This window comes from Oncorhynchus keta, unplaced genomic scaffold (assembly GCF_023373465.1).
Source record: "Oncorhynchus keta strain PuntledgeMale-10-30-2019 unplaced genomic scaffold, Oket_V2 Un_contig_5916_pilon_pilon, whole genome shotgun sequence".
NCBI lineage: Eukaryota > Metazoa > Chordata > Actinopteri > Salmoniformes > Salmonidae > Oncorhynchus > Oncorhynchus keta.
The window spans coordinates 829738-852155 of record NW_026288583.1 but is presented as its reverse complement, the minus strand read 5'-3'; the positions used below and the strand labels follow the sequence as shown (position 1 = coordinate 852155).

General features: G+C 44.1%; 1 protein-coding gene across 1 annotated transcript in view; it reads left to right on the top strand.

Moving 5' to 3' along the window:
• The window catches only part of ism2a (isthmin 2a), a 54937-nt gene extending 41775 nt beyond the window's left edge, over positions 1-13162 (top strand). The window contains exons 4-6 of the mRNA XM_035742404.2: positions 3521-3658; positions 4285-4353; positions 5622-13162. Of these exons, the coding sequence (XP_035598297.1) occupies positions 3521-3658; positions 4285-4353; positions 5622-6139 (725 nt within the window). The 3' untranslated portion in view covers positions 6140-13162. The remainder of the gene's footprint in view (positions 1-3520; positions 3659-4284; positions 4354-5621) is intronic.
• The last annotated feature ends 9256 nt before the right edge of the window (positions 13163-22418 follow it).

Below are 22418 nucleotides of genomic sequence, written 5' to 3'. Positions count from 1 at the left end.
CTCTCCCTCTCTATTTCTTCATCTTTTCCATTACTCTCCCTCACTTTTTAGTCGCTCTCTTTCCTACGTCTCTCCATCTTTTCTTTCTTCCTCTCTTCCTCCATTCCTCCACTGAGTCTGTAATCTTTTTAACATGGGGGAAAGAACTGATTGTTCATTAGAGAAACAGAAAACCTATTAGCTAGCCTAGTACAGTGCTAGCTGTCCTGGGGCACTGTTTGTCTTGGCTTTGTTAACTCTGCTGTATGCTGCTGAATTTGCCATTGACATATTTATTACAACCAAGAGAAACACACACACACATACACAATGGCACATGCATGAGCAGGCAAGCACACACAGTTGCGGATACACAACCATCCACACGCGCATACACACGCACTGGTACATAGACATGCTCACACATGCTCACACACACACACACACACACACACACACACACACACACACACACACACACACACACACACACACACCCTAGCCTGCCAACTGGCCCCATATCCTGATCATTAGCGAGATTATACTTTCCTGAAAAATATGCAATATTAATTCACGCGTCATTAACTTCTGTGTGGAAACTGAGGGAGCAGTTAAGCGTCTCTGGTGGTGGGATGAAGTCTCACTGAGACAGAGAGAAACAGATTCCAGATCAGTTTACAGCAGGTTGGTGTCTGTCTCTTTTAAGGAGATTCATTTTACCTGACAGGTCTTAGATCAGAATATAGCAGGTTGGTGTCTGTGTCTGTTAAGGATATTCACTTGTGCTTTACAGGTTCTACAGGTTCTATCCGAATATAGGAGGTACAGTGTCTGTTTTATTTTTGGCGATTGAGTCCTCAGCATACATAGACACACAGGCTTTACTCAGAGCCAGTGGCAGGTCATTAGTAAAGATTGAAAAAGGTATGTCTATAGCAGGTACGTTTTTCTCTGTTATAGACATCATACTGTGGAACGAGCTAAAGCAGGTACTGGATTAGTGTTTGTCAATCCTGGTCCTAGGGACCCTAGTTTTTCCCCCTAGCATTAATACACCTGATTCAAATAAGCAACTCATTATCAAGCCTTTGATTAGAATCAGGTGTATTAATGCTAAGGCAAAACTAAAATGTGCACCCCTTTGTGTCCCCAGGACCAGGATAGAGAAACTCTGTTCTAGAGCACCATACCACAGCCCTAGTGAAGTTAATGGCAGCCACAAGCTACACCACTACTGAAGTAAATGACAGCCAGTAGCTACAGCCCTAGTGAAGTTAATGGCAGCCACAAGCTACACCACTACTGAAGTCAATGACAGCCACTAGCTACAGCCCTAGTGAAGTTAATGGCAGCCACTAGCTACACCACAAGGGAAGTTAATGGCAGCCACAAGCTACACCACTACTGAAGTCAATGACAGCCAGTAGCTACACCACAAGTGAAGTTAATGACAGCCACTAGCTACAGCCCTAGTGAAGTTAATGGCAGCCACTAGCTACACCACTAGTGAAGTAAATGACAGCCACTAACTACAGCCCTAGTGAAGTTAATGACAGCCACTAGCTACAGCCCTAGTGAAGTTAATGACAGCCACAAGCTACACCACTAGTGAAGTTAATGACAGCCACTAGCTACACCACAAGTGAAGTTAATGACAGCCACTAGCTACAGCCCTATTGAAGTTAATGGCAGCCACTAGCTACACCACTAGTGAAGTTAATGACATCCACCAGCTACAGCCCTCGTGAAGTTAATGGCAGCCAGTAGCTACAGCCCTAGTGAATTTAATGGCAGCCACTAGCTACACCACAAGTGAATTTAATGGCAGCCACTAGCTGCACCACAAGTGAAGTTAATGGCAGCCACTAGCTACAGCCCTAGTAAAGTTAATGACAGCCACTAGCTACACCACAAGTGAAGTTAATGGCAGCCACTAGCTACAGCCCTAGTGAAGTTAATGACAGCCACAAGCTACACCACTAGTGAAGTTAATGACAGCCACTAGCTACACCACAAGTGAAGTTAATGACAGCCACTAGCTACAGCCCTAGTGAAGTTAATGGCAGCCACTAGCTACACCACTAGTGAAGTTAATGACATCCACCAGCTACAGCCCTCGCGAAGATAATGGCAGCCAGTAGCTACAGCCCTAGTGAATTTAATGGCAGCCACTAGCTACACCACAAGTGAATTTAATGGCAGCCACTAGCTACAGCCCTCGTGAAGTTAATGGCAGCCAGTAGCTACAGCCCTAGTGAATTTAATGGCAGCCACTAGCTACACCACAAGTGAAGTTAATGGCAGCCACTAGCTACAGCCCTTGTGAAGTTAATGACATCCACCAGCTACAGCCCTCGTGAAGTTAATGACATCCACCAGCTACAGCCCTCGTGAAGTTAATGACAACAACTAGCTAAACCACTAGGGAAGTTAATGACAACCACCAACTACATCACTCGTGAAGTTAATGACAACCACTAGCTACACCACTAGTGAAGTTAATGACAACAATTAGCTACACCACTAGTGAAGTTAATGACAGCCACTAGCTACAGCCCTAGTGAAGTTAATGACAACAACTAGCTAAACCACTAGGGAAGTTAATGACAACCACCAACTACATCACTCGTGAAGTTAATGACAACCACTAGCTACACCACTAGTGAAGTTAATGACAACAATTAGCTACACCACTAGTGAAGTTAATGACAGCCACTAGCTACAGCCCTCGTGAAGTTAATGGCAGCCAGTAGCTACAGCCCTGGTGAATTTAATGGCAGCCAATAGCTACACCACAAGTGAATTTAATGGCAGCCACTAGCTGCACCACAAGTGAAGTTAATGACAACCACTAGCTACACCACTAGTGAAGATAATGACAACCACTAGCTACACCACTAGTGAAGTTAATGGCAGCCACTAGCGACAGCCCTAGTGAAGTTAATGGCAGCCACTAGCTACAGTCCTAGTGAAGATAATGGCAGCCACTAGCTACAGCCCTAGTGAAGTTAATGACAGCCACTAGCTACAGGCCTAGTGAAGTCAATGGCAGCCACTAGCTACAGCCCTAGTAAAGATAATGGCAGCCACTAGCTACAGCCCTAGTGAAATTAATGACAGCCACCAGCTACGACCCCAATGAAGTTAATGACAGCCACCAGCTACAGCCTCATGAAAAAGACTCTCACTCCTTTCTGAAGCCTCCTTAGCTTTTTGAAGTGTGGTCTTTTGGTCCGCTCCAAGACACGGTTGTTCCTGGTGTCTACTTTGTTCTATGTTGTTCCTGAAATGCTAAGATACTCAGTTGTTCCTGCCACAGCCAGCACATTGAAGAAGGTTAATGTATGCATGTTAGAGCTGACAGATGAACACTCTACTGTAGCTCCAAACATGTTTGGTCGTTGCTGCTTTATTGCATAACGCTCTCACCAGCTGGGTCAGGAATTCACTTGGCTCACTTCAAAGACATACCGCACTCCTCTAATATAACCCTTTGGTTTTTTCCCGTCCCTTCCCCCCCTTTCTCATCCCTCCATCTCAGAGTACGAGGAGGAGGAGTGGAGCGCCTGGTCACCATGCAGTGTCACCTGTGGCCACGGCAACCAGAAACGTATCCGTTCATGTGGTTACGCGTGCACGGCGACCGAGTCCCGGACCTGTGACCTGGACAGATGCCCAGGTGAGAGATACACTTATGTAATGTCATCAACAATGGCCATGTTTCGTGGCTGTGTGATGTCATCAGACCTTGCCTGTCTCTGGTTGGGTCCCAGTAGTTCCAAATAGCATCCTCTATGTGCCGCGTTTCCTTCATGATCACTGATTTCAAAGCACTTTATACATGTTAAAGCAACAGGCTAAAACATATCCAGCCTTTCACATATTAGTGATCAGTTTTACAGCGATCGTACCATTAGGCTTTTTCTAATAGGTCTGCTGGATACTTCTAGGACAGGGCCATTTATATATGTACAGTTTGGACTTGGACAAACGTGATGTTGATCCCTGTTAGTGTGTTTAGTAGTGCGCTGCCTGTTCTGTTGCCCCCCTGCAGAGTCCTGGTGTGTACACAACTCCATGTCTGTTTTAAAACACTCAATGAAGGCTCGTACTGCTACCCAGGAAGGTGTGTGTGGGTGTGGGTGTGTGTGCAAGTGTGAGTGCGTGCGCGTGTTTGTTGGGCATAGACAGTCCCCCGAGTCATATCAACAGCTACTCAGAAACCATTTTTTTCCTTTGCCTACAGTATGAGGCTATCCATTCAGCAGGTTTCTTAACCAGTGTCTGTGTCCCCTCTCTCTGTAGATGACCTGTTAGCAGTGACTGAGCTGATACCTCTGGAGACAACAAATGGCACTGACTCCCTTGACACAAGTATGTTTGTTGAAATGTGTATATGACAAGTTTGTGTGTGTGTGTGTGTGTGTGTGTGTGTGTGTGTGTGTGTGTGTGTGTGTGTGTGTGTGTGTGTGTGTGTGTGTGTGTGTGTGTGTGTGTGTGTGTGTGTGTGTGTGTGTGTGTGTGTGTGTGTGTGTGTGTGTGTGTGTGCGTGCGTGGCTGTGTATTAGCTGGTTGTCCCTTTTTCTGTAGCCAATGGTCCGTTCTAGTATTTGGGGGGCCTTAATGGTCTGTTCCGTTTAGGGAGGTTTAAACTGTTCTACTGGGGCTCCAATCATAGAGAGACTGCAGGAGTCCAGTTGGGGTAGTCAGAATTCTCCCTCCACCGAGATTGTTACAAAGCCCATGAAAAACCCAACAGTTCCTCCAAGAAATGTTTGAATGGCTTTTTAGTTTGTCTTTTATTGCTCTCCCTACATCTGGCACAGGCCAGTGAAAGGGGTAGCTCTTTTCACTCTGGGCAAAAATAACAAATAATATGCAACAAAAACATAACAAGATAAAGTGTCATAAGTTTTTTTTTTTTGCTCTTTCCCCAATCCACTACGGAACAAAAATGTTTATAATAAATAGGTTCCAATTTGACCGCAGCCTTCAACATTTTATTCTCTAGCACCGACTATGGCTTTGTTTTTGAACCCATTCTCGTTCACTCTCCATGGTCTTTGAGAGCTTTGCATCCCCCCCGGTTCAAAGTAATGGGTTTTAACGCGCTGAAATCACTCCTTTATGCTTGGAAAGTCTCTCTGGTTTCCTCAGAGTTACCAATGCTGTCTTAGCTTATAATCCTTCCCGAAAGTAATCTTTTTATTACGGCCAAAACCTGAGCTGTTGAAAGAGGGCGGTTGATTTCCGTGATTAGTATGCATTGTAGTATTTCATAGGTATATATACTGTATATATTCTATGTTGTGGAAAATGTACTAAATATGGTCCGAATCCATTTTTCTTTTATATACGCATTGAAAATGTGATGTTTCACACAAATCATGCATAGATGTCAATGGGTGATTTGTGCGAAAGTTCACACTTTGTGTGTGTGCCTCAAGCTACGATTCAACTCTATATGTGTGCATCACTTACAGTAGTAGGTGCTTACAGTGTATGTTTCTGTGCTTATTGATAGTTAATTGAGTTCTGCTGATCCCTGATTGATCCTTGTCGATGGCCTATTAACTGTTGTGGTATTGATTGATAGATTATTCATCATCTGTTGACTCCTGTATCATTTCTCTCCTCCCCAGACGTGGACAGCTGTGAGAAGTGGCTGAGCTGTAAGAACGACTTTCTCCAGAAGTACCTCCACCAGGTGCTGACCGAACTACCCAGCTGCCCCTGCTCCTACCCGTCCGAGGCCGTCTACAGCGCCGTCAACATCTTCGACAAGACTCTGCGTAAGACCTACCGCTGGCGTGACGCCTCCGGCCCCAAAGAACGGCTGGACATCTACAAGCCCTCCGCCCGCTTCTGCACACGCTCCATGCTCTCCTTCGACAGCACCACGCTGGCCGCGCAGCACTGTTGCTACGGTGACCACATGAAGCTGATCACACGGGGGAAAGGGGCGGGCGCGCCAAACCTCATCAGTACGGAGTTCTCACCGGAGCTGCATTACAAAGTGGACGTGCTGCCCTGGATCCTGTGTAAAGGGGACTGGAGCCGCTTCCACTCTGTGAGGCCGCCCAACAACGGGCTGCAATGTGCCCACAACCCCACAGAGGACGTGTACCAGGCTGAGCTAGAGGAGGCCCGTGAGTACTGAGGGAGGAGAGGGGGAGGAGTACTGAGATCCTGAGTGGGGAGAGAGGGGGGAGTGACACACGTGGTTCCAATGGCTCTATTGGATTTGGGCATGGGCCACATACTGAATATATTGTGTTAACTATCAATTGCTTTGGATGAAAGGAGACCTGGACATCCCCTCCACCTTATTCAATGTTTGGTCACATTGTGGCACAGAGTTTAGTGAACACCTACATTTTTCTAGTCAGGCTTGACCCATCCAAAATTGAGTCAAGTTGAATACTCTTTTTTTTCCATTTTTTTTATTTATTTTTAAGTTGAATACTCTTATCTGGTGTGCGTGGGAAAACTCTATGATCGTCACGTCTTATGACATCATCACCATCAAGCGTTTCCTCATTGGATGACTCATCAGAATCCACCTGCCAATTGGAATATGCTTTCCCGTGGATGACTTACTGTGGTGTTACGGGAAGAGAAAAAACAACTGTTTTCTAACTGGTAATTTATTGCTTGTGAAAGTCCGAATTTTGGAGAGCGTTTTTTTTTGGGCTACACTCAAAAAACAAGAAGAAAAAAACACTGGTTTGTAAACGTTGGGAAATTTTGAAGAGGGAGAGACTGCAATGAGATTGTCCTAGTTCTCTCTGACACCCCTCAACCCACCACCCCATAGACTCACATGTGCTGCTGCTATTGAGAAAATGGATGGGGGGATGGGTACAGGGGGATGGGATGGCTCAGGGGTTGCCATGAGCTGTTCCAGAACCCCCGAGGGAACATGGAGGAACATGGATAGTGTATTTATTGGACTCATATTGGGCCTGTATTGTATTTACTCAAATACTCTGATGTCTCATGAAAGGAATTCCTGTCAAGCTGCTAAAATGGGGATGAATTCAACACAGAATGTTAGTTGTTGTTTGTCTTAGACTTGAAGCTCTCTCTCACAATCTCTGTCTTCTTTCTATCCACCTCTCTCTCTCTCTCTCTCTCTCTCTCTCTCTCTCTCTCTCTCTCTCTCTCTCTCTCTCTCAATCTCTCTCTATTTCTCTCCCCAACGCTCTCTCTCTCTCCTGGCCCCACTCCAGTCGGAAGAAAAAAAACTGACTGATGAAGCACAGGCCCAAGATGCATTGTGCTTTTCTTACTTTCTTATTTCATGTCAAGCCACATATTTCTTTGGAGATGTTGACCCCTAGAACTCTATTGTGTTATTCATCCAGTCATATCCAGTATCAGAGGACCAGATACTCTTCCTCCTGAGCCATTTGGCCGTAATGCTCCGTCAGATAAAGTTGCATTGGGTCATGGTTAGCTAATCCTGGGGGAAACATAAAAATACATTGTTGAAGGTCTCTCTGTCGCTCTCTCATCGACAGACATACCGCTTGTTTTCCTCCTAAGGATTGCTCCATCGTTTAATCTGATCCATAATTGAATCGTATTGAGATGTTTTCCTTTTATCGCCTGTTAACAAGTCACGGTGTTGCATTCCTCGCAACCCGAGACACCCGGAGAGACAGTCGTAGATTTGCCGGTGGAGAGGGAGAGAGGAAAACCCTTGGTAGGGGGCCTTGAAAGGAAAGAGACACTTGGACTCTCTCGGGGTGAGGGGGAAGATGGAGTGAGGCTGGAGGTAGAAGTGAAGGTGCAGGAGAGGGCTGAAGGGAGGGGTGTCTGGGCTCAGTTGATGCATGGAGGTCCTTTCTCCAGAGAGGAGTGGGAGTTGAGCAGAGGGGAAGTGGAGAGACATCTCTGTAAACAGTGGAACCCTTTGAAGAGCTCTCCCCTTCACTGGTGTCCAAGACCTGCTGCCTCTCCCCCTCCACCCTGTCTTGATGCCTGGTGTTGTTTTAAGGTCTTAATCCTAACCCTGGTTATCCATTGAGAGATGTTAAGGCTGAACACGTCCAGAAAGAATAGTGTTGATGGACAGCTCTCCCGCTCCACACTGCAATGACAACAGCAGAAACAACACACAACCTCGGTTACTCTCTCTTATTTTTTTTTTAACATTTTAGTAATTTTGCAGATGCTCTTATCCAGAGCAACTTACAGTAGTGAGTGCATCCAATTGTTATACTTTTTCATACTGGTCCCCCGTAGGAAATGAATCTACAACCCTGGCATTGCAAGAGCCATGCTCTACCAACTGAGCCACACAGGCCTTATCCTCTGCTTCCCTTTTTTTATACTCTAATTGCAGCCAGGTCACACGTGATACAAGTCCATGTTCGATGTCCATCCACATCTGACGATGTCGGGAAATTATGTGTAAACCGGCCACTAGGAGCAATAGTGAGCACTGTTACCAAAGTAGGTTTTTGGTTTTGCTATGGTGTTGTGGACAGGGATTGGGTATTGCAAGTTTGCAAGTTCAGAACCAGCAATGGAAAGTCTTTTTGTTTTGAAGGGTATCCCAAACCCTCAAGCTTACCTTAACCATTCAGGGTTACTGCCTAACCTAAGAATTTGGAGTTAATGCCTAAGCTTAACCTTAAACACTTTGAAATTTGACATTTGGAACAACTTCTAAATTTGACGTTTAAGAAACATGGATGAAAGTCTAATTCTGACGTGAGACTGTGGGAGCCGGTAGCTTGCTTGCTCCTTTTCTCCTTCCCTCCTCTCTCTCTCCCTCGCCCTCATCCATGCCCATTAATAGCTGGCTCAAGTTGGCATAGGGGAATTCTCTGTAGGTTGTCATCGGGCCGTCACTAAAGACAAACACAGACACACACACACACACAGAGTCAGGCAGCCCTCCAGTATTCCCTCAACATCCTGCACTCTGCCATATCGAAGCCAGTTAAGCGAATAGCGTTTAGAAACTTCACAGAGATCCCAATTCATCAAGATGCCAATCACAATAAGAACACAGAGGGCTGTAGTAGTTGGGCTCAGACACACTGACGAACATAATATGAGAAGAGCGTTACAGCCTCTGGTATGAACAACGTTTTTTTCCATCAAATTCTCTCAGATGAAACAGCAATATGACGTGCATTCTCCTTCATCTGTTGAGACACGGTGCTGGTAACATTTGTCCACATTCTCTGATCAAAGCCTTGCCATTTTTCACCCTTTTTTTCCCCTTAACCCCCCCTTCGGAGGACACAAATATATTTTTAGTTTTTTTTTACAGAATTTCTGCTGTACATACATACATTGCACATATACATACATACATTGCACATATAAATTTGACATACATGGTATTTTTATATATAGCAATCACATGACAATAATACATTACCGAACATGAGCTCTTTAATCCCACCCCTCAGCCACTCTCAGCCCATCCCACCTATCACCGCAGACCACCCTCGTTTGGTTTCCATGTGCCATATATTTTTCAATTGTGCTGTGATGATTTACATGGATTTTGAAGATTTTAATCACATAGTATCCAAAGCCTTGTCATTGAATGTGATGTGTTCCTATGGACTCAAACTGCCTTGACCATCACATTGTTGCTTCACATCACCACCAAACACACAGTCAAGTGAACACAGACAAAGTAATGCAGTGATTCATATGAGGAGTGTACGTTGGGATATGACCAGTTAACCATCCACAGTCCCTGGAAGGTATCCATTACTTCATGCCAGACACAGTCAGAATGGACTCAATTAAAGAGGGAATTTGTCCCAAATGGCAGCCTAATGCCTATATAGTGCACTGTATTGGACCCTATGGGCAGGGCCCTGGTCAAAAGTAGTGCGTTATAAAGGGAATAGGGTACTATTTGGGACGAAGTCCCTTTTTAATTGAGTCCATTCTGACTGTGTTTGGCATGGAGTAATGGATACCTTCACACTACACTGGGTTCATCTTCCATTGGGGCCCAGCTGTGAAAACCCCCTGAATCCTCATGGCATTAACAGCTCAGACTCACACTGCTGCATGGCTCTCCAGCCTGCCTGCTGCTGCCTCAGGTTTCACCATCACATTACACTACACTACACCCACTACACCCAGTGGAGGCTGCTGAGGGGAGGACTACTCGTAGTAATAATGGTTTTCATGTGTTTGATACCATTCCATTCACTCTATTCCAGCCATTACACTCAATTCCAGCCATTATTATGAGCTGTCCTCCCCTCAGCAGCCTCCACTGACCCTCACCTCATATATATCTGTCCTAGGAATGTACTCTGTGTTGTGTGTATGCACATGCAAGCGTGTATGTTTTTCAGAGGACCTCTAAGTTCTGAATGATTGTGTTTCTAATACTATCTAGTCAAGGTGTGTGTATTTCTAAAGGGCTAGAGGGACCTAGTCTATATTCAGTAGATCAGTGGCGGTTGGTGCCATTTAAGATTAGGGAGGACCTTTTTTTTATGCGCATGGCCTTATTTCTATTTAAAGCATATTGGATGACTGTCATTCATATTCCATTCAATGTAACATGAATAGGTTTAGGCTACATGATACTTGAATTTTCCCTATATCTATCATGAGGATGCTACAACCTAGTCTATGAATGAAAGTTTCTAACAGATCGAGAGAAAAATTGGAGTAATCAAGGTGACAGACAGTGACACATTCAATACCGCCTTGCACACTCTTGCCTAAATATAGCTAATCTAGGGTGTAATCATTAGTCCAAACAGCTGCAAACAAGAGTTTCTATTGGACAAATTCAGGTAGGTTTATCCCCGTTTTGTTCCGTTTATTTCCGTTCAACAAAATCGTCGGAATGAATACACCCCTGATCCCCTGCACACACAGTTCACTTTCATAGCAGCCACATACAAACAGAATCATCACTTTGCTCATTGTATAATTCCTTCTCGCATCTACGTGCTATCCCCCCTCACCTTTTCCCTTTTAGTGCACAACAGCTGTCTGTGGCCATGCAAAATTAAACTTTCCAAGCCAAACCTTCATACCATAATCGCTAACCACTACACACAGCCTACATCGTTGTCACCATATTAGCTAACGTCATAGTCAACATAGCTACTAGAACTAACGTGTTAGTAAACCCTCTACAATCACGCAGTACAGTGTACAAGCAGTTTAGCAGTTACACCGGCGGGCCTTGTGGCAATAAAACCGCTTACCTTGACTTGGAAGAGTTCCAGTATTGGATAGCCTTAGCCAGATTGCTAACATAAATAGCATGCTTCTGTTTGTGCCGGGTGTTTGAGTAGGCTAAATTAGCTAACTGAATTAGCTAACTAAGTGAATGAAAGTAAAAAGAAAATGAAAAAAAAGAAATAGAGCTAGTTCTCGCTCTCGCTCTCTCTGCTGCTTCTCCTTCATTTTTGCACTCAACAAAAAAAAGGCAGTGAATGATTTCTTAGTGATCACTCTAATCCATTGTTCTAGGTTTTGTATTGAAGTCAATGTACCCAGAGGAGGACGGAAAATAACTGTCCACCGGCTACACCATGGTGCTACCCCAGAGAGTGCTGTTGAGGCTACTGTAGACCTTCATTGCAAAACAGTGTGTTTTAATCAGTTATTTGGTGACATGTGAATATATTTAGTATAGTATCATCTTAAAAGGATAACCTTTAGAACTTTTCACTCTTTTCCATGAAATGACTGAGAAGGATGGTCCTCCCCTCCTCTGAGGAGGAGCCTCCGCTGCAGTAGATAGATATCTGTGTATGTGTGTTCTGTAGGAGTGCTGAGTAAAGTATGGCTACAGAGGAAAAGGGAGAGAAGGAGAGAGAAGAGGAAAAGAGAGAGGGATGGAAGGAAGGCTGGCTATCAGAACTGTTTCTTAGAAAGTATTGACATTGGCCTGATTCTCAAAGTTATTTTATTTTGAAAGCAAGCCAGGGCCACCTCTCCTTCTTGCCCTCTCTCTTTCTCTGTACAGTGTTTCTGTACAGTATGAAACAGACTATTTTTCAATGGCCACTGTTAAATCCACTCAGCACAGTATGAACTGCTTGACTCTTTTCCATGTACCTTACAGATTCTGTCTCATTGTTGGACCTTTTACCTATTTAGCAAAGGGAAATGTTAAGGTGATAGAGCTTGTGAGAAGGGAATAAAATGCAACGATTATACAATGATTGTGTTTACTTGTCTTCCAAACCAATGGGGTGATGATGATGCAAAACCATCTGTTTTAAAGTTCATGGGTTTATGGGAGAAATGTTCCTAGTACACTGCAGTTGGCAACGTGTTTCATTGTGCTATTTATCATTGGCCAACTTCAATGCTGTTTCTCAATTCGAAACATTCTTTGTTGTTTTTGTCATGGAAAAAATACTTTAGTCTTTTTGGAGCTGTCTCGTCTTGGCCTTACATTTAAAAGTTTACGTTGAAAATTTTCTTTTGAAAAGATAAGGTATCATTTTTGTAAACATGTTTTTTTTTTAAGAAAGGCACTTTATTTAAAAGCATAAGTAAATAATATACATGTATATACAAACTCATAATGAAATATATACTGTATGTAATACACAGTGCAGTGTACCAACATCTTTGTAAATTGTTCCGTTTTTATAGCTAATTGTAACGGGTATGTACTTTTTTCAGCATATGTCATGTTTTTTATTTCGGTCTTAGATACATTTTTTGTATAGTATTTATTGAAATTAATCGTATGAAGATGCACTATTGAGAGCATCCCCAATGTGGTCTCTGTTACATGAAAAGGGAAGGTGTTCACTCTATACCAGTGTTTCTCCCATTGATATAGAACATTGATACACCCCTAGTATGTGGACTGTTACTGTTTCTAACCAGTCCCTCAGATGGTTAGCTAACAACGATTTAATCAGTTCTCAATTGCTAGTGTTAGGCCTAGATTCGCTAGATCCGTGTTAGCTCACTTTACATTTAAAGGTAATTTCTATTGAGACGACATCTGCAGCGTTTACCTTGATGCGATCTTCACTTACTCGGTAACATTGCCTTTAATAACAGCCGTAATCTCAGAGATCACATGAAAGGTTGAGAAACACTGCTCTCTAACACCACACCACACCATGTAACCCTCAATCAAACAACTGCTCAGCATTCTTCTCTGTGACTTATAAATGTGCTGTGACAAAATATAATAAATGTAACTTTGCCACAAGTTGCTAGTCCCACTGGTGTTTATGTTCAGGCTTACAGGTTGTATACGATCATTAGTGTAGAGAAATGAAAGAAGATAATTTGGCATTCATCTTTACGATGAATGAGAGAGTGTGAGCGAGAGAGACTGAGTGAAGGGTAAACAAGAAAGCGAGAGACAAATCTAAGGTGAGAAAGAACTTTGAATCCGAGAGAGAGAAAGTGAGAGAGAGAAATTGAGCTCAGACAGAGAAAAACTTTAATCAAGCTAAGAGAGAGATTTGAATAGGGCAGAGAAAGTGAGTGTAGCACACCAGAGTCTTGTAAGCTTATCACAGAATAGCTATCTGGCTGTGTAACTGCCATCTGGAGCTGTAATAATATAATTGCCTCCACATTAGGTGTTGCTAGGATGCCTGCCCCAGGTGGAGGGCTGAAGCTACACCAGCCAAGTCAGGTGCTGCCCTGGGCCCTGATCACTCCCCTAAATAATACCCCACCTCACCCCTCACATCATCCACCCCAGAACCACCCCTCTCTCTCTGCTCCCATATCACCCCTGGTTCTTCCTTCACGAGGCACCCCAAAGCACCCCCTCTCCCTTAATAATGAGGGAGAAACACTCCATCCTGGAGTCGCCTCTTCACTGTTCACGCTGAGAGGTGTGTTTTTCCGGCACTATTTCATGAAGCTGCCAGTTGAGGACTTGTGAGGTGTCTGTTTCTCAAACTAATGTACTTGTCCTCTTGCTCAGTTGTGCACCGGGTCCTCCCACTCCTCTTTCTATTCCGGTTAGAGACAGTTTGCGCTGTTCTGTGGAGGGAGTAGTACACAGCGTTGTACGAGATCTTCAGGTTCTTGACAATTTCTCGTATGGAATAGCCTTCATTTCTCAGAACAAGAATAGACTGCCATTTTGAGCCTGTAATCAAACCCACAAATACTGATGCTCCAGATACTCACCTACTCTAAAGAAGGCCAATTTTACAGTTTTCAGCTGTGCTAATATAATTGCAAAAGGGTTTTCTAATGATCAATTAGCCTTTTTAAATGATCAGCTTAAATTAGCTAACACGACGTGCCATTGGAACACAGGAGTGATGGTTGCTGATAATGGGCCTCTCTCTGTACGCCTATGTAGATATTCCATTAAAAATCAGCCGTTTCCAGCTACAATAGTCATTTACAACATTAACAATGTCGATCTACACTGTATTTCTGATCAACTTGATGTTATTTCACTGATGTGATCTTCCTTGTCTGGGTTGGCGCCCCCCCTTGGGTTGTGCCATGGCGGAGATCTTTGTGGTCTATACTCGGCCTTGTCTCAGGATGGTAAGTTGGTGGTTGAAGATATCCCTCTAGTGGTGTGGGGGCTGTGCTTTGGCAAAGTGGGTTGGGTTATATCCTTCCTGTTTGGCCCTGTCCGGGGGTATCATCCTGCCTCAGCCTCCAGTATTTATGCTGCAGTAGTTTGTGTCGGGGGGCTAGGGTCAGTTTGTTATATCTGGAGTACTTCTCCTGTCTTATCCGGTGTCCTGTGTGAATTTAAGTATGCTCTTTCTAACTCTCTCTTTCTCTTTTTCTTTCTCTCTCTCGGAGGACCCGAGCCCTAGGACCATGCCTCGGGACTACCTGGCATGATGACTCCTTGCTGTCCCCAGTCCACCTGGCCGTGCTGCTGCTCAAGTTTCAACTGTTCTGCCTGCGGCTATGGAATCCTGACCTGTTCACCGGACGTGCTACCTGTCCCAGACCTATTATTTGACCATGCTGGTCATTTATGAACATTTGAACATCTTGGCCATGTTCTGTAATAATCTCCACCCGGCACGGCCAGAAGAGGACTGGCCACCCCTCATAGCCTGGTTCCTCTCTGGGTTTCTTCCTAGGTTTTGGCCTTTCTAGGGAGTTTTTCCTAGCCAACATGCTTCAACACCTGCATTGCTTGCTGTTTGGGGTTTTAGGCTGGGTTTCTGTACAGCACTTTGAGATATCCGCTGATGTACTATATAAATACATTTGATTTGATTTGGATTTGATTTCAATGGACAGGAAATGTGCATTTCTTTAAAAAACAAGGACATTTCTAAGTGATGGTAGTGTATGTAAAACAATTAGCCATTCCAGCAAACATTTTTATTTATGTTTTTTAGCCCATAGATAAATCTCTCTGGAGAGAGATCTGGCACTCGGCGTTACATATTTACTAGACACAACTTTTACTTGTATTGTCTTTTTTTTTTTATTGAATTGAATTGAATGGTATCAGTCTATATGGGAAGGGAGAAAACTGGTGTACCAGGATCAAATCAAATCAAATGTTATTGTGGGTGTAGTGCAGTAATACAGTCCCTTGCAAAAGTATTCATCCCCCTTGGCATTTTTCCTATTTTGTTGCATGTCAACCTGTAATTTAAATGGATTTTTATTTGGTTTTCATGTAATGAACGTACTCAAAATAGTCCAAATTGGTGAAGTGAAATAAAAAAAAATGACTTGTTTCAAAAAATTATATATATAAAAATGTAAAAAACCCTGAAGTCTTTTCCCATTCAGCAAGCACCTCAGAGTCTACAAACTCAGAATAGCCGCTGGCTATTACAGCGATTGGCTGGTGGCAGCTTAGTCGAGGGGACAAGCAGTGTTGCATACATCCATGCTACTGTCCAGTATTCAGTCTCTAGGTTTCATAAGAAACCATCTCACTGCATTCGGTTTCTGGGTCTCGAGCTAGACTCACAAGCGTATCACGCTTTTCTATCCCCACGGAGGGTGGGGCTATTGTTGATACGACCCTTCTAGCACTGAGTGTTAGCCACTCAAATTTGACGCATCTCGTAGCCTTAGCTGGTCGCTTCGGTTGTCCCTGTCTGGCCTATGGGCCATGGCACATTGGTGGGATCCTCTGCTATTGTCAGGGTGCTCCCACGAGGTAAATTGTATCCGGAAAGGTGACAATGACAGACATCTGCCCGAGGGTGGGCTGCAATTCACTTTTTGTCCTAAATAAAAAGTGTTATGATTTGGGAAAATCCAATAAGGACTGGAAGTTTTTCAGAATAAATAAGAAACGGAATGGAGCTAAACTCAGGCAAAATCCTAGAGAAAAACCTGGTTCTGTCACACCCTGATCTGTTATACCTGTCTTTGTGCTTGTCTCCACTCCCCACCAGGTGACTCCCATCTCCCCTGTGTATTTATACCTGTGTTCTCTTTTTGTCTATTGCCAATTTGTTTTGTTCGTCAAGCCTACCAGCGTTTTCCCCCTTGCTCCTGTCTTTTTCTAGTTCCTGTTTTCCAGTTTTCACAGTTTTGACCTCTGCCTGCCCTTGACCTGTCATTTTGCCTGCCCCCTGTTCTAGTAATACACTTTTGTTACTTCCACACTGCCTGCATCTGGTTCTTCCCTAAAACGTGATAGGTTCAGTCTGCTTTCCAACAGACACTGGGATAGGAATTCACCTTTCAGCAGGAGAATAACCTAAAACACAAGAGCAAATCTACACTGGAGTTACTTACCAGGAAGACAGTGAATGTTCCTGAGTGGTCGAGTTACGTTTTTTACTTAATTAAACCTACTTAAAAATATATTGCAAGACCTGAAAATGACAGGCTAGCAATAATCAACAACCAATTTTACAAAGAATAATGGGAAAATGTTGCACAATCCAGGCGTGGAAAGCTCTTAAAGACTTTCCCAGAAAGACTTACAGCTGTAATTGCTACCAAAGGTGGTTTTACATAGTATTGATTCAGGGGTGTGTATACTTATGTAAATGAGTTATTTCTGTATTTATTTTTCAATACATATGCAAAACTTTCTATAACATGTTATCACTTTGTTTTTTCACCTCTTCAATCTACACACAACACCTCATAATGACAAGGCATATTTTTTAAAAATGCTTGTAAATATATATAAGAAAAAGGTGAAATATAATATTTACATAAATATTCAGACGCTTTACTCAGTACTTTGTTGAAGCTCCTTTGGCAGCGATAACAGCCTTCAGAGTCTTCTTGGGTATAAGGCTAAAAGCTTGACACACCTTTATTTAGGGAGTTTCTCCCATTTTTCTTCTCTCTCAAGGTCTGTCAGGTTGGATGGGGAACATTGCTGCATATCTATTTTCAGGTCTCTCCAGAGATGTTTGATCGGGTTCAAGTCCGGGCTCTGGCTGGGCCACTCAAGGATATTCAGAGACTTGTCCTAAAGCCACTCCTGAGTTCTCTTGGCTGTGTGCTTAGGGTCATTGTCCTGTTGAAAGGTGAACCTTCGCATCAGTCTGAGGTCCTGAGCGCTCTGGAGCAGGTTTTCATCAAGGATCTCTCTGTACTTTGCTCCATTCATCTTTCCTTCGATCCTGATTAGTCTCCTGCTGAAATACATTCTCACACCATGATGCTACCACCACCATGCTTCACCGTTTCCTCCAGGCGTGACGCTTGGTATTCATGTGACGCTTGGTTGTCATGTGCCTTTCACTGAGAAGTGGCCACTCTACCATAAAGGCCTGAATGGTGGAGTGCGGCAGAGATGGTTGTCCTTCTGGAAGGTTCTCCCTACTTCACAGAGGAACTCTGGAGCTCTGCCAGAGTGACCATCGGATTCTTGGTCACCTCCCTGACCAATGCCCTTCTCCCACAATTGCTCAGTTTTGCCGGGCGGACAGCTCTATGAAGAGTCTTGGTGGTTCCAAACATCTTCCATTTAAGAATGATGGAGGCTGCAGAACTTTTTTGGTACCCTTCCCCAGATCTGTGAATGGACACAATCCTGTTGCTTAGTTTTTGCTCTGACATGCACTGTCAACTGGGACCTTATATAGACAGCTGTGTGCCTTTTCAAATCATGTTCAGTCAATTTAATTTATCTCAGTTGTACTCCAATCAAGTTGTAGAAACATCCCAAGGATGATAAATGGAAACAGGATGCACCTTAGCTCAATTTCGAGTCTCATGGCAAAGGGTCTGAATACTTATGTAAATAAGATATTTCTGTTTTTTAAATTAGAAAACATTTCTAAAAACCTGTTTTTGTTTTGTCAACATGGGGTATTGTGTATAGATTGATGAGAAACATTTTTTGTTTAATCCATTTTAGAATAAGGCTGTAATGTAACAAAATATGGAAAAAGGGAAAGGGGTCTGAACAGTTTCTAAATGCACTGTAAACTCAGAGAAAGTACATATCACATGTGGTATTCCACAAGGTTTGATTTTGGGTCCGGTACTGTTCAGCTTATATATGTAACCTCTTGGCAGCTTTTTCAGAAAGCACAGCTTACATTTTTACTGCCCACAGACGACACACAACTTTACATTTCTGTGTCACTAGAGGATTTTATTTCCACAGGTAAATTATTGCATTTTAAATGACAGGCAATAAAGATAAAACACCAGGTTAAAAAACCTAAGTGTTATTGTTGATTCTGAACAAAATGTTGAATCACACATTAGGAATGTGACCAAAATTTTTAACATCTGAGGACCATGACCAAGGTGCGGTCGTTTCTCTCTTAGGATGATACAGAGACACTAATTTATTACAATCTGGCTTGACTACTGTAATGCTCTCCTGTCTGGTCTACCCAAGAAAGCACTTGGTCAACTGCAAAACATACAGAATGCTGCACCACGGGTACTGACCAAGACCAGACGGAGAGTACAAATTACATCGGTTTTAAGGTCTCTGAACTGGCTGCCTGTGAGTGTTAGAATTCATTTTCTATTGGTTATTAAATCATTGTGCACCCAAATATATGTCAGACATGTTTTTAAGTTATGTACCTAGTAGGTCCCTCAGGTCTTCTGTCACTGGCCATTAGTTATTAAGCCCCCAGCCTCTTGAATAGCCTGCCAGAGAACTTGAGTTGGGATGAATCTGTGGACATATTTAAATAAGATGTTCAAACACACCTTTTTATCTTTGCTTTTCCTTAGGGTGCATTTTAGTCATTAGTTTTTTGTACTTTCTATTGTTTTTATGTTTGCTGTGTAGTACATCTTTCAACTTTTATTTTTTTTTCTGTGAAGAATGTCTGAAATATGCTGTATAAATAAAGCTTGATTTAATTTGATTTGTGTGTGTGTGTGTCCCCTCACTGTCCTTATTGTTCCATAAAGGTGCAGTTTTATCTTTTTTTTATAATCTAATTTCATTGCTTACTAGATGTGGAATAGAGTTCCATGTGTAAGACTGTGTTTTCCAGAATCCACTCTGGAATTGGGACTGTGAATCGACTGACCTCTGGTGACATGTCTTGTGGGATATGCATGGGAGTCTAAGCTGTTATTAGTAATTTTAACAGACAGCTTGGTGCTATCAACAAGTCGATACCTCTCACAAAGACAAGTAGTGATGCAGTTAATATCTCCTCTACTTTGAAACCAGGAGAGATGGACATTTATGCCATTGATGTGAGCTCTCTGTGTACATTCAAGGGCCATCCATGCTGCTCTGTCCCTCTTTGTGGTACTTGACCATATGACTGGGCAGTAGTCCAGGTGCGACAAAGCTAGGGCCTCTAGTTGACTTGTTCTCACCATCTTTAGCTACCGTTGCATTAATATGTTTTGACCATGACAGTTTAACATTCAGGGTTTCATCAAGCAGTTAAGTCTCTTCAACTTGCTCAATTGCCACATTATTCATTACAAGATTTAGTTCAGGTTTGGTGAATGTGTCACGCCCTGACCTTAGTATTCTTTGTTTTCTTTATTATTTTGGTTAGGTCAGGGTGTGACATGGGTGATGTATGTGTTTTTGTTCCTGTCTAGGGGTTTTGTATGTCTATGGGTGTTTACTAGTCTAGGTGTTATGTATGTCTATGGTTGCCTAGACTGGTTCTCAATTAGAGGCAGCTGTTTATCGTTGTCTCTGATTGGGAACCATATTTAGGCAGCCATATTCCTTGGGTATTTCGTGGGTTATTGTTTATGGTTCGTTTCCAGTGTCTGCACTTGTTTATATATAGCTTCATGTTCATTTTGTTGTTTTGTAAAGTTTGTTTGTGTTTCTTTGCTATTAAAAATAAGAATGTATTCACATCACGCTGCGCCTTGGTCTCCTCCATTCAACGAACGTGACAGAATAACCCACCAAACAAGGACCAAGCAGCGTGATAAAGAGGAACAGCGAATGAATGGGGAAATGGACCTGGGAGGAAATACTGGATGGAGCAGGACCCTGGACACAGCCGGGGGAGTATCGCCCTCCAGAGGGGGAATTAGAGGCAGCAAAAGCTGTGCGGCGATACTACGAGGAGAAGTACCGAGGGGAAAGGACTCTGCAATGGAAGCAGGTGGAGAAAGCACAGGAGGAACGGCGACGTTTTGAGGGTACATGGCTAGCACGGAAGCCTGAGAGGCAGCCCCAAGATTTTTTGGGGGGCGGCACACGAGGAGATTGGCTGAGTCAGGTCGAAGACCTAAGCCAACTCCTCGTGCTTACCTGGGGAGCTTGTTACTGGTATGGCACCGTGTTATGCGGTGGAATGCCCGGTGTCTCCAGGGCGCATTTGTAGCCCGGTGCACTCTATTCCAGCTCCTGGCATTTGCCGGGTGAGAATGGGCATCCAGCCAGGAAGGAGGGTGCTGGCTCAGCGCTCCTGGTCTCCAGTATACCTTTATGGACCAGGATATCCTGAGCCGGCTCTGCGTACTGTGAGTCTGCATAGACCTGTGCGTCCAGTGCCAGCGCCCTGCATTTGCAGCATAGACCAGAGCGTCCGGCAACAGTACCCAGTCCAGAGCGCCCGGCGACAGTACCCAGTCCAGAGAGTCCGGCGACAGTTCACAGACCGGAACCTCCTACGACGGGCCACAGACCGGAACCTCCTTCGTCGGGCCGCAGACCGGAACTTCCTACGACGGGCCGCAGGCCGGAACCTCCTACGACGGGCCACAGACCGGAACCTCCAACGACGGGCCGCAGACCGGAACCTCCTACGACGGGCCACAGACCGGAACCTACCACCACGGGTCGCAGTCCGGAACCTACCACGACGGGTCGCAATCTGGAACCTACCACGACGGGTCGTAGTCCGGAACCTACCACGACGGGTCGCAGTCCTGAAACTACCACGACGGGTCGCAGTCCAGAACCTACCACGACGGGTCGCAGTCCGGAACCTACCACGACGGGTCGCAGTCCAGAACCTACCACAACGGGCCGCAGACCGGAACCTACCACGACGGGTCGCAGTCCGGAACCTACCACGACGGGTCACAGTCCGGATCCACCAGAGTCTCCCTCCTACCATGACGGGTCACAGTCCGGAGCCTACCATGACGGGTCACAGTCCGGAGCCTACCATGACGGGTCACAGTCCGGATCCGTCAGAGACTCCCTCAAGTCCGGATCCGCAAGAGTCTCCCTCCAGTCCGGATCCGCCAGAATCTCCCTCCAATCCAGAGGCGCCACTCACTCCAGACTCGGCCATCAGTCCAGTGGCGTCCTCTAGTCCGTGGTCGGCGTTGAGGGTTCCCGCTCCAGAGACATTAAGTAAGTGTGGACCCCGCTCCACTTCTATATTGGTTCTCAATTAGAGGCAGCTGTTTATCGTTGTCTCTGATTGGGAACCATATTTAGGCAGCCATATTCCTTGGGTATTTCGTGGGTTATTGTCTATGGTTAGTTGCCTGTGACTGCACTTGTTTATATAACGAGCTTCACGTTCGTTTTGTTGTTTTGTAAAGTTTGTTTAGTGTTTCTTCATTATTAAAAAGAAGAATGTATTCACATCACCCTGCGCCTTGTTCTCTACTCCATTCAATGAACGTGACAGAATGATTTGTCCCAAAAACAGTGTTTTTAGTTTTTCAAATATTTAGGACTATTTTATTACTTGCCACACAGTCTAAAACTGACTGGATCGCTTTGTTAAGTGTTGCAGTGATTTCACTTGCTCTGGTAGCTGGCATGTACTGTATAATGTTGAATCACCAGCTTACTTTATAAAAAGATGGAGAGAGAGAAAGACAAGAAAGAGGCGATATAGAAAGAATGAGACAGACAATGGCATAATATGGACAAGGGAGATGAACAAAGGAAGAGACAACAGAACACAGAGGGAGAAACTGAGACAAGGAGGGAGGTAGAGAGAAACATTTATTTCAAAAAATAAAGTGGGAATGAGAGAAACAAACAGAAAACGATAGAAAGAAAGTGAAGGTTTGAGGTTAGTTTTACGAGCAATGGAGGGGCTGTTAACACAGGAGAGTGAGATCCAAGGCAGAGCTGAAGGAGAGTGGCTCCAGAAGGG